The sequence below is a fragment of the Anomaloglossus baeobatrachus genome, chromosome 3 (genome assembly GCF_048569485.1).
Source record: "Anomaloglossus baeobatrachus isolate aAnoBae1 chromosome 3, aAnoBae1.hap1, whole genome shotgun sequence".
Lineage (NCBI taxonomy): Eukaryota > Metazoa > Chordata > Amphibia > Anura > Aromobatidae > Anomaloglossus > Anomaloglossus baeobatrachus.
The window spans coordinates 418728927-418742614 of record NC_134355.1 but is presented as its reverse complement, the minus strand read 5'-3'; the positions used below and the strand labels follow the sequence as shown (position 1 = coordinate 418742614).

General features: G+C 37.5%; 1 protein-coding gene across 2 annotated transcripts in view; it reads left to right on the top strand.

The window, feature by feature from the left end:
- MYOM2 (myomesin 2) overlaps window positions 1-12783 on the top strand; it is a 252158-nt gene extending 239375 nt beyond the window's left edge. For both annotated transcript variants that reach the window (XM_075340317.1, XM_075340316.1), the window contains 4 exons: window positions 83-119; window positions 205-227; window positions 4588-4643; window positions 11343-12783. In XM_075340317.1, the coding sequence (XP_075196432.1) occupies window positions 83-119; window positions 205-227; window positions 4588-4643; window positions 11343-11732 (506 nt within the window). In that variant the 3' untranslated portion in view covers window positions 11733-12783. The remainder of the gene's footprint in view (window positions 1-82; window positions 120-204; window positions 228-4587; window positions 4644-11342) is intronic.
- Window positions 12784-13688: the final 905 nt, after the last annotated feature.

The following is a 13688-nucleotide window of genomic DNA, read 5'->3' as shown; positions in this document are numbered from 1 at the left end:
AGCTGATATTTTTACCTTCTTTTTGTCTTGAGCCCTAATGTTGTCATGGAAACCGAATGAGACATCTTCTTTTTAATTTCAGCTTTTGATGAATCCTTTGCAGAATTCCAGAGACTCAAGTAAGTTTGAAGTTCATTATCGTGTATGCAAAATAAGATGCATAAAATATTATATTAAACAATTACTTTTCTTTTCCTCCCACAGGGCTGCAGCCTTTGCTGAAAAGAGTAAGTATTTATAAAAAATGAATAAATGCTCTACGCAGGATAATGCCGGCATACACAATTCTCACAGTCTGAATATATAGTTTAAAATTGTTGTTGGTTTGGACAAAGCTTTTTCTAATATGGATCAAGGCAATCGGCTAGAACCTTATAAAGCTGCATAATACTCTCAGAAATAATGTGCTATTTGTTTATTGTTATGGCTGTCAGGGTCATCTAGAGAAGAGAGCAATGCTTTATGCAGATCTTACTTGTATGGTGGGTCAGATGTGGGAAAAATTCATTTTTATTGTCATTTTGTGCTGGAAGTTAAGTAGTGTTAAAATAAATGTGTTACTCAAAGCACCCCCTAGGTTTTATTAATTCACCGTGCGGTACCTCTTAGGCAATGTTCTTATTGAACTTTTTGTAGTGGGTTCGGTCCAAAACCTTTTTCCAAAATTTCTAAGAAAGCTTTTCATATTACTTTCTATAGAAAATCCACTTTTATATCCCATGACATCAACCACCATGATGGTTGAAGAAAGTGACTTAAGGTCTAATTATATGACTTGAGCATATTTTAATTCCAAGAAAAATAGATACAACAAAAGGTGCTTCAAAAAATAGTAATTAGGGATGATCGAATACTTTGATTACTCGACTTTGCGAATATTTTCCGAATACCTCGCCGCTATTCAACTATTCGCGAATATTCGAATACTTAGTGCAAACACACTAAAGGAGACTTATTCCAATATAAAAACTAATTTTTATTGAAGAATAAACATACATTAATATGAATGTGCATTCTCCATATAATCAATAATGAGGTAGGTGGATTTTATCACACCCACCCACCTGGGAAACTAGCCACATTAACCCATCTTTGCTCCATGAGCTGAGTAGTAAATATTAAGTCTAGTGAGCCATATAACAGAGAAACACCACAGGGTCAAATAGTCATAGTGTAGAAACAAAGTAAATCAGACTTACCCATAGTGTAAAAAATAGAGGGTTTAAGCTGGCAGTCCCAGAGTGGGTGAGTGAGCAACCTTTTCTCCCGGACGCGCGTTATCGCAAATGCTTCCTCAGTGGGGTGCAGGCAAATGGAATCCACATTCATATTAATGTATGTTTATTCTTCAATAAAAATTAGTTTTTATATTGGAATAAGTCTCCTTTAGTGTGTTTGCACTAAGTATTCAATTTTCCGGGAGTATATTTTATAAATATTGTCAATACAGGGGATTGTGACTGTTTTCACTATGACAAAATTGCAAAACTTTATTTTCCCCCTTTTGTCTATGACCTATTTGATGATAATATTCGCGAATATTCGATGCGCAATGTAAGTCTATGGGAAACCTGAATAACAACTATTCGGTACTATTCGGGCTTCCCATAGACTTACATTGCGCATCGAATAGTCGAATAGCGGCGAGGTATTCGGAAAATATTTGAAGCCGAATATTTGAGGTATTCGATCATCCCTAATGGTAATTATAACACTAGGGAAGATTGGACCTGTTACAGGACCAAACAAAAAGTGTAATTACTATTGCAGACAAATAAAACTGTATGCTCAAAGTATCAAAATATATCTACATGAATGTCGAATATATATACATGCATAAGGGAACTGGAATAATACTGTGCAGGTATACATGCATGAGAGGGTATGAACCAAGTGGTAAAAACCAACAATGATTATCAACAACCTAAATGCAGACCAGATAAATGGATTACAGAAAGAGGCTGTCTGAATGCAGATCAAGTAAAATGGATTATACACACCAGCAATTAGCTAACAATAGATTGCCAAAATACAGATAAGATATGTAAATGCGCATCATGCAAGGCACATAATAATACACATTGCATGAGGTGTGTAACAAAAAACTGCAGGAATAGTCATTCAAAAGAGAAGGAAAAACTGGGCACAGCTTCCAGCCGGCAATTAGTGCATGTCTTCACCTGTCTCGGTCTGGTGTTCACTAGTGTGGATCTGCCAAAAGGGGTGCACCTCACAGGGTAAACTGAGAAGCAATATGGCAAAAAAAAGAACAGAGGGCACTCACCATATCAAGGCAGAAATCTTGTATTAGATTTTTAAAGTGAAACAGACATAACAGGACAAGGGGAGAGAGAGACCGACCACTCACAGACGATAGCTGTTTCGCACCGCCAGCCGGCGCTTTGACAAGTCCCTCTTGTCAAGTGTCAAGGGTCCCTCTTGTCAAGTGTCAAGGGTCCCTCTTGTCAAGGTGAGTGCCCTCTGTTCTTTTTTGCCATACTGCAGGAATAGTTACTGTTTGTGGTATACATAAACTGAGAGCAAATAACCATTGGCTGAAAAGCATATGAATGACTATCAGAGTATATGGTCCTGGTGCCACGTCCACGTCCCGACCCCAATCCACTTTGCAGCTCACATGAGGATTATGTTTTGCTTAGTTTTTCTCTGAAGAAGTGTTATTTGAAAATAGCTTAGCGCAAATAAAAGTACATGCCACTTCTTAGAAAGGGATCCTGCAGGAAACTGCATTGTCAAATCAAAAAGATACAAAAGCACCTCAGTAGAAAAAAGAAACACTTCCAAAACTCTTCTCAACCTCTTTAGGATATGTGCACACAATGTTTTCTTCAAGTGAATTATACCAGGAATGTGTGGGTAGGGATGGTAGCAATCTGTAATGATGACAGTATAGAAAGAATATGGTGGCTACATAAAGTGAAAAGAAAAGGAAAATAATCATCACAAATTTACAAATGGCTGGAGGATTACAGTGTTTATTCCGAAATAGGAAAAATTATTATAAATTACATTATTATAATTGACAGTTCACAAAAGTAAATATAATATATATTAGTGTAATGTAAATTGCCTCATTCCATATAGGAGAACATGCAACAAATGACATCAATGCATAAAATATGTCCATATCATACAATATGAAACATAACAAATGATGGATACCTCAGCATCTAAATGGTAAAAAGCATTTATAAGAAGAAAGTATTACCATATAACGTCAAGTATACCTAACCACACAGCAAACACACCCGACGCACGTTTCACTTCAGTTTCATCTAGGGTCATTTTTTGTTTTTCACTTTATTGAATAATGGTAAAACAGATAGTGCTTTTTAAGCAAAAACAATGGCAAAATTCACCATAAAAACGTCTGTCATCATCTGTGTGTCTTTTGAACTTTTCTATTGCCTCATATTGTAACGTACAGAGGATTTTCTGAACAAAAAACACCAGATTAAGGCATTTTTAGAAACGTGAAGCAGTTAAAAGACGATCAAAAGACTGACCATTTGTACAGCAAGTCAGTTTTACATATGTCTTACTGAAGAATTGTTAGCTCATTCATTTTAACTGGTTTGTGTTTTTGGAAACCTGAAGCAAAAAGAAGACACATAAACACTGAACATATGCACAGGAAGTTGTTTTTACATAGAATTGCACATGTTCATTCTTTTTAACATTTATCTCATGCTTTTCCAGGTGGGTTACAGGGTATACTGGTATGAAAAAGATATTATGTGCACGTATCCTTGAGGCTATGTGCACATTAGGTCTTTTCTAAGTGTATTCTGTCTTATGGAACTTCTAATTACCAGTTCAAGGTTCAAAAAACCTGAAGCGGTTTAAAGAAGTGCTCATTCTTTGGGCAGCTTCTTACCTCATAGTATGGAGTAAAAGATGTTGGCGATGAGGCCACCACATGACCACAGCAAACTACCGGCAAAGTCACTTCATGAAAATGTTCCAAAAAGGAAGTCTCTTGAAGCAGCTTTTACTTGAAAAACTAATTATATTTGTCTGCCTCAAAAAGCTATAGCTAAGTCAGCACAACTTTAAGAAAATGCAGTTGACCAATAGAGGCATCGTGTGTTCCACCGGTCTACATGAAACGTTGCTGAACAATCTGTGGTCTATAGATAACAACCTATTTTTACTGTATTAGAATTAATATAATTTTGAGACACTTTATAGTGATATGTAGATTTTTTCCTGAATGTACCCATTTACAGATCAAACAATTTTTAAATGAACAATTGAAGTACTATAAACATTGTTTCACACTGATCACCATCATGCAAAATGCCTAGCATGACTGCTCCATTATAAAGTAAATGTGCACCATACAAGTCAATATAACAGTTGTTACATCAGTAGTCTCAAAGTTTTATTATAATCTTGGAATTTTATTGAAATAAATCTAGCATGTGAATGCAGCCACTCACAGTATAATTTCACTAATCCTCAAGGTATTACCTTTTAATAAATTGAAATAAATATCTAGCTTTTTTATATTTCACAGCTACAATAAAGTTTTGCAATAATGGACTTGTCCTGCTTTTTCTCTAGATCGTGGTAAAGTGATTGGTGGATTGCCTGATGTGGTAACTATAATGGAAAGCAAGGTAAGAGTAGTGCAATGCTGTATGCAGGACTTTGTTTTACTTTTAGAGCTTATATACAAAATGTTACAAGTGTCTAAATCAAAATCAGACATGGGCAAAAAGCAAGCTTCGGACCGCGACAACCTGAAGGGCTGAAAACAGTGCAATGCTGTTGCTCTCCACTTTCTGATGTCACCACTATCTGCATCCTCAAGTTGCAGACAGCAGTAAATACAGTGATGGAAGTCAAAGCCCCCAGCCCCTTCTTCCACCAATCAGTGTGTGAGACAGCAAACACTATGACGTTACTTCATCGTGTCTGCTGTATGGAAAGTCAGTGCGCTGGGGACAGGAGCAGAGCAAGGTGAGAATATATATTTTTTGCCATGTGTATGGAATGTTTACATGTACAGTATATAAGAGGCTATGTGGGGCTCATACTGCATTTGGGAGGCTATGTGGGTGATCATATTGTATATTGAGAGGCCATGTGGGGGCTCATATGGTATTTAGGAGGCTATGTAGGGGTTCATACTTTATTTTGGAGACTATATGGGGTACTAACTGTACATAGAATTGCTATGTGGGGGCTCGTACTATATTTAGGAGGCTATGTTGGGGCTCATACTATATATAGGAGGCTATGTGGTGGCTCATACTATATTTAGGAGGCAATGTTGGGGCTCATTCTGCATATAGAGAGGCTATGTGAGGCCTTATACTGTTTCTAATAGGCTATGTGGGGACTCATACTGTATACTGGGAGGCTATGTGGGAGTCATACTATATAAAAGGCCAATTTGGGGGCTCATACTGAATATAGGGGCCAGTGTGGGGGCTCATACTGTATGTAGTGGGCTTTGTGGGGCTCATATATTATATATGGGGATGTGAGGATACCTAATTCTGCTCAATATTAACTTATAATATTAAAATAAAATACTAATTATAATTGAAATTAATATGTTAATATTTACCCATTCACCACCTGGGGATTTTCCATTTTTGCACTTTTATTTCTTCTTCCCTTTCTTCGAAGAGCCATACATTTTTTATTTTTCTGTCAGAATAGCCATATTAGGGCTTGTTGTTTTGCAGGACCAGTTGTACTTTTGAATAAAACCATTCATTTTACCATATATACTTGTGTACTGTAAAATGGGAAAACAAAAAATCCAATTTTTGTGAAATTGCAAAAAATTCCACAATATTTTTTTTTTGGGTTATTTACCATGTTCACTACATGGTAAAACTGAATTTGCAATCTAATTTTCCAGGTCAGTACAAGTACGTAGATATCAAACATGTACAAGTTTCTTTCAATTGAAGAAGTGAAGGAAAATTCAAAAATTTGTAATGAGACTTTTGTTGCCATTTTCAAGACTTGTAATGTTTTTATTTTTTGAGACCTGGAGCTAAGTGATGGCTTAAATTTTGCTTCCTAAGCTGACATTTTTGCTGATACAATTTTTGAGCATAAATAATGTTTCAATCGTCTCTTATTATATTTGATTGCTATCTTGCATTGGCCCTAAAAAATGTAATTCTGGCATTTTGTTATTGTTACGCTATTTAGCGATCAGATTAATTTATTTTATATTTTGATAGAGCTGACATTTCTGAATGCATCAATACCAAATAAGTGTATTTTTTATTTTCTATTTTCAATAGGGCAAAAGGGGGTGGTTTGAACTTTTTTGGTTTTTTTTCCATATTTTTTAAAACTTTTTTTCCCACTTTTTCTTATATTACTAGTTCTATTAGAGGACTTGAAGTTGCAATCATCTGATCGCTTGTGGTGTACACTACTGATGCACTGCTCTGTATAGCACAAGTGATCAGCTGATCACATGTTCAAGGCACCTAAGGGGACTATTAAATAAAAAAAAATAAAGAAAACACAAAAGTTACATTTTCCACAGCAACATTTGTATAAAATGCAATTAAAGGGGATCAAAACATGGCATCCACCCCAGAATAGTATCAGAAAAAATGTCAGCTTAGGTCAAAACAAATAAGTCCTTACACAGTCCCATATTCTGAAAAATGGAAATGTTAGGGTTATTGGAAAATGGAGACAAAAGCAAAAACAAAATATATATAATTATAGATTTCCATTATTTTTTTCACCACTTAAATAAAAGAAATATTATACATGTTTGGTATCTGCGTACTTGTAATAACCAGGAGAAAGAATCATATTGCCAGGTCAGTTTTATCATATGATGATCATGGTATGTAAAAAAATTCAAAAAACAATTGTGTAATTGCACTTGTTGTGCAATTTCACTACACTTTTTTTTTCTAGTTTTCCAGTACACTATATTATAAAAACAAATGGTGTCATTCAAAGTACAACACATCATACAAAAAGCAAGCCCTCATATGTCTATATTGATGGAAAAATAAAAAAAGTTGTGGCTCTTAAAAGAAGAAGAAAAACATGACAATGAAAAAATGGATATTCGTCCGAGGGTGAAGAGGTTAAAAGAAACCGTAAAATAGGCAAAGCCTAGTATCAGGGTATAGTAAAGTGAATTTTGTTATATAAAGCTCATATGTATCATTGGGTTTGTTTTGGTATTAACATGAAGCACGTAGGTTAAACTAATATACTTAATTGGAGAAATACTGGGCAATTATGAGTGTATGCGCTTGGTAATTATGACAAAAGGGACACAATGTAAAAATAATTATGTAATAAAAAAAAATAAATTATGAGCATAGCATAAACTAAATCCACTGATACAAATGTTTTCTTATTAATGTCAGTGTGAGGTTCCAATACTAAAATAAAAAATCTGGTATTACAGTTTCTAAAAATATTGACAAGGAATAACTATGTCCTCACGATTTCAGACACACATTGACATTGTATTCATGTGCTAAAATATTCTTTACTGCCTCTAAAATTTGGCTTGGCAGGAAAATGTAACAAGGGAAGAAGCCTGTTTTATTTGAAGTATTCCGAGTCTCGCTTTTAAATTATTTTGTACAATATATTGCCTTTAGGGGATTCTTGTGAGCATACATAAAAGCTTTAAAGATATCAGCTGAGGCTTATTATACAATGTTAAGGAACATAGGACCTTTTGGTATTAACAAAAACTGAGCTAGATGGAAATGGCATTAAAACGCAAATATGTAAGCTACAAAGAAAACAATATGCTAAAGTACAGAATTCTCAGCCACAAACATACCTTTCATTGTACGATTCTATGCAAATAATTGCATTTTAAACTTTGATCTGTTGTGTTTTACAAGAAGTGGGAAAAAACACTAGCTAACATGTTTAAAATGCATTATAAGAAAGACAAATGTAATATCAAATCCTACAAAAAAATAACAAAATACATTATCAACTACACAGGCAGGCAGTAACAAAAAATATAGAGGATTTCCTTATAAAATAAAACAAAACCCAGGTTTTTCTGTTTTGTAATTTTGGTAAGTAAAAATATTCTGGTTAACTCTATTATCAGACGTAAATCCCAGCAGAAAAGTGTTTTAAAATTCTTTCAGTTTAAATTAATTCCTAATTTTTCTTCTATAAATATATCAGCAAAATAGATACATATTAAATGGAGTCCTGAAATGGGTACTCCAGTCACAAGAGGTTATTATTTATTCACTGCAGAAAATGGAAAAATCATTCAAATGGTCCAAGTAAAAAATGTGGAGGTTTTATTTTAGATGGGTGAATACACTTTTTCTCATGGACCCATTGTGTGTTTTGAATTTATGCTTTTCTGTATACTCCTGATGTTTTTTCTAAACTGAAGGTAGTGGTGGTGAGGTGACCTCTGATATCACTAGCAATAACCAGAAAGTCGCAAGAATGTGACAGTCGAGCCCAGCATGCACACTACCACTCTTTTAATTCTCTTTGGGGACTGATGGAAATAAAACAGGTTCTAAAGCGGATGGTTCCCCAACTCCAGTCCTCAGGAGCCGTCAACAGTTCATGCTTCAGGATTTCCTTAGTATTGCACAGGTGATAATTCCATCTCTTGTGCAATGCTAAGTAAATCTTGAAAACATGCACTGTTGGGGGGCCGTGAGGACTGGAGTTGGGGAACACTACTATAGCTGACTATCTCTGTAAGTCCCATAGACTAGTGTTCCCCAACTCCAGTCCTCAAGATCCCCCAACAGTGCATGTTTTCAGGATTTCCTTCGTTATGCACAGGAGATAATTCCATCACTTGTGCAATGCTAAGTACATTTTGAAAACCTGCACTGTTGGGTGGCCTTGAGGATTGGAGTTGGGGAACACTGCTATAGCTGACTATCTCCTGAAGTCCCATAGAGCAGTGTTCTTTGACTCCAGTCCTCAAGGCCCACCTACAGTTCATCCTTTCAGGATTTCCTTAGTATTGCACTGGTGATAATTTAATCCTCTGTACAGGTCATGATTCCAACACCTGTGCATTACTAAGAAAATCCTGAATACATGCACTGAAGGTGGGGCTTCAGAACTGGAGTTGGAGAACTCTGCCATACAGAATGAATGGTGTGGCAGTGTGTATGCATGACTATTCTGGGAGGAAGATCTAGCAGGCAGACCTCCACTGATCTAGAGATTATCAATTATATTACCCCTTTAAAGTAAGAGAGAAAAAGAAAGAAAAAAAGCTGTAATTTTTCTACATTAGAACTATATAATGTAGAAAAAACTATACCATTTTTGTAATTTTTCTACATTACAACTGTTATGTTGAAAAAACTATGTAATTTTTGTTTTAGGTCATACCAATGAGCTATGCTGTGCAAATATTACTTTACCATTTTACTAGCTGAAGTTTTATGTACCATATTTTTTGGATTATAAGACGCACTTTTCCTCCCAAAACTTTGGGAGGAAAATGAGGGGTGCGTCTTAAAATCCAAATGTAGCTTACCGGGGGTTTGGTCAAAGGAGGCAGGGAGATGCTCCGAGCAGTGCACTGTGCTGACCGTGCTGCTGGTCTCTGCGACGCTGTTCTTGATCGGGCCTCGCCGCTCTGTTCTGTTTGGAGCCGCTCCGCTCTGCTCTGTGCACGGCTGCTCCGTTATGCTCGGCTGCTCTGTGCGCAGCTGCTCCGTCCTGCTCGGTTGCTCTCTGCACGGCTGCTCCGTCCTGCTCGGCTGCTCCATGCACAGCTGCTCCATTCTGCTTTGCTGCTCCATCACCAGCCCTGCACAGAGCAGAGCGGCATCTCTGGCCCTGCACGGAGCAGCACCCGAGTCTCTGGCCCCGCACAGAGCAGAGCGGCGTCTCCGGCCCCGCACAGAGCAGCACTTGAGTCTCTGGCCCCGCACAGAGTAGAGCGGTGTCTCCGGCCCGCACAGAGCAGCACCCAAGTCTCCGGCCCCGCACAGAGCAGAACCCGAGTCTCCGGCCCCGCACAGAGCACAGCGGCGTCTCCGGCCCCTCACAGAGCAGCACCCGAGTCTTCGGCCCTTCACAGAGCAGAGCGACACTGGCCCCCGCACAGAGCAGCACCCGCAGTGAGTATCTGGGCCCCCCCTCTATACTACTTGCAGTACTCCAGTACCGCCCCTGCCTCCTGTGACCCCTGCTCTTCTGCAGGCCCCCCTCCCTGGTAAGACACTACCAGATTATAAACGGACCCCATATTTTTTTTTTTACCTTTTTTTTCCTTCCAAATTTGGGGTACGTCTTATAAAACGAAAAATACGGTATATTGTATCAGAATAAACACTTATTTAACAATTTCTAAATTGCTAACATTACATTGCTGACAATAATGAATATCTTAGAGGAAAAAGTATTTTTTTGATTAATGTATATCTACAATTTATTTGGATTTTTACCGTGAGAAAGGCACCGGTGCGGCAACCAAATATGTTGGGAAAATAAGGAAACATTTTGGAACATAAAAGGCTTCTCATTTACCACAGCACAGCCTGCACAACCATGATATTGTCCTCCTTTATTACAATTGAATAACATTGCCATCTCCTAGTTCAGGGTTACACCTATTATTAGGACTCTTTGGTCCATGAACTTGCACTGAAGTTCATAGTGTTAATTGCAACTGAATGAAATTTTCTATATAGCGACTTAAAGGGAACCTGTCACCGGATGTTAATAATACTCACGTAACATTCGTCGATGAGCAGACTGGTCGGATAGGCATCTCTGTTCTCCCAGTCCGTGCCTCCTCTTTCGGCCATTTTTGTTCTCCTTCTGAAGCTAGTGTGGATGACGCGTTCTATGTCATACACACAAGCCGACATTGAGGTCCCTCGCAGGCACACTACAATACTTTGATCTGTCTTACTCAGGGCAGATCAAAGTGCGCCTGCGCAGGACCTCAATGTCGGCTTGTGTGTATGACGTAGAATGCGTCATCCACACTAGCTTCAGAAGGAGGACAACAATGGCCTAAAGAGGAGGGGCGGACCCAGAGAACTGAGACACCCATCCGACCAGTCTGCTCTGCACCCGACTGTTAGGTGAGTATTATAAACATTCAATGACAGATTCCCTTTAAAGACTTCAGCCAACTGTGAAGTTTTGCAGACCATGATAATGACCCTTAAGAGATAGTAGTTTGCTATATTGATTAAGTACAATATAAAAAGGTAAAATAACAGGTGCCATATTTTAACTTTGTATAACTGGTACTGTACCAGATAAATGAACGTAGCTAGATAATGTGTGAATGTGATAAAAGCCTCACTAGTTTTTCTATGTTGTCATTGTGTTCTTAGACTTTAAGTCTGACCTGCACAGTGTTTGGAAACCCTGATCCTGAAGTAACATGGCTGAAGAATGACAGAGATCTAGAGAAAAGTGATCATTATTCTTACACACTGGAACAAGGAAAGTTTGCAAGTCTTACAATTAAGGATGTTTCTTCTGAGGACTCAGGAAAATATGGCATCAACGTTAAGAACAAGTATGGTGGCGAAACAGTCGATGTCACTGTAAGTGTGTACAAATTAGGTGAAGACGTACCTGAAGTAAAACCTGGCCAGCTTCCTAAACCTACACCTGCACCTGCTCCCGCACCTGCACCCGCTAAAGCACCTGCTGCACCAGCACCTGCACCTGAAAAACCAAAATCTACTTCCAAAGTGGGGAAGTCAGGAAGGAAGTAGAGTTGTAGCTATTTAGAAAAGTGTAATATGAGACATTTATGACAAAGTAGTGTATAGTAATAGTGGAGGTATTGACCATTGGGTTGTTTAACACTAGAATCGAGCTTCTAGGATTGGTTTCATCTCTATTTCTCTCTACACTATTTTCCATAAATAAGGCCCAATATTAAATTAAGAAAATATTACCATGGTTAATAGGTGCTAGCCTTGCTTAGTATGCATACCAAACCTTTTAGTGATGAATATGAATCAATGAAAGACCATGATAGTATGTGATAAAACAGGTATCATCTCTTATATACTACTTCCTTTTAGTATAGCCATAAAATGGCTGACAAACTACGGAATATCACTAATAACTTTCTGAAATCCTTAGTTTAATTAACGCTACTTATAGAAATTATTAAAAAGCAATAGATTAATATTATTCAAATCCATGCTAATAAGATGTTTGGCTATTGTAACATTTGGAATTGAAAATACACAACTTACCTTTCAACTTCCAACCGGCTGTGAATGTGATTTATGTAGTCATAACATAATGCCTTTCTAGCCCGGACAGTACTTGCTGTCGAATAAACATAGCTGGCAGGAAATAAATCCTGACCCTCTGGAGGTAGTTTAAAAAGTTTTGTGCTTTACTGATATCAGCAATGCAGCTGGAGAAAAACAAGCATCAACTTAATTGCAATGCTGTCAGTGCGAAACTTTATAATCTCTTCCTTAGCCACCCAATGTGTATGTGGATTTAATTCAAAGGTTTAATTTATTCTTATCTGGTCTTAGTTTAATATAAAGCGATGAAAAGCAGCACACAGCTTTCATGGATTTTAGGAGAAACAAGCATAGCCCATAGCTAAGATTACCAGATGTGTTATTGTCATATCAATGAGTGCAAATATCAGATTATGTGTATTTATGCATCATTGGAAATGACACGTTTCCCTGTAATGCTGGTATCATTTCGCCACATTGGAATCATCTCATTTTGTTTTCCCCTGCTTTGTGCTAATAAACTTAAAAAGACACTGGTGCGTTTGTCTGCTTTCAATCACAGCAAATCTGTGTCCTTTTTATTACACAAATCATCATTGCACTGATACACAAACTAACTAGCACTATGTGTAAGTGTGTTTATTCCATCTTGTTCAGTAAGAAAAGTTGTATTGTGAATGCAGTGAATTTCCAACTATAAAAACCAAAAAAAAAGAAATCAACAAAGAAAAATCCATAGAGATTGCATTACTGGGTCCATAATAAGGGAGACAATGGAGAAGGAAGGGTTAAAAACCAAACTGCCATTATAGAAGGTCAACGCAGGATACCAAGAAAGGGATTTATTCAACTCATTTCAGATTGGATACTTCTTGGACAATTACAATGTAGGAGTGAAGGAGTGTCCACTCTGAAGCACATTGAGTAAGGGTATGTGCGCACGTTGCTTTTTACCTGCTTTTTACCTGCTTTTTTGCTGCTTTTTCTTCTGCGCTGTTTAATGCCAAAATGGATGTGTTCTTCTATTCAAGCAAAGTCTATGGGAATTTGGGTTTCTTGTTCACACTATGTTGTTCAAAATGCTGCCTTTTTGAGGCAGAACTTTGGTCAAAAACTCAGCTTTTCAAAGAAGCAACATGTCAATTGTTTTTGCCATTTGGGTTTTGCACTGCAAAGCTGAGTTTTTGACCAAAGTTCTGCCTCAAAAAGGCAGCATTTTGAACAACATAGTGTGAACAAGAAACCCAAATTCCCATAGACTTTGCTTGAATAGAAGAACACATCCATTTTGGCATTAAACAGCGCAGAAGAAAAAGCAGCAAAAAAGCAGGTAAAAAGCAACGTGCGCACATACCCTAAATCACTTTCCCTGCGTTAATCTCCTATAACATCAGCGCGGCTTTTAACCCTTCTCTCTCAATTTTATGCCTTTCCGCAAAGTTGGGGCTGCTGCAGCTGACA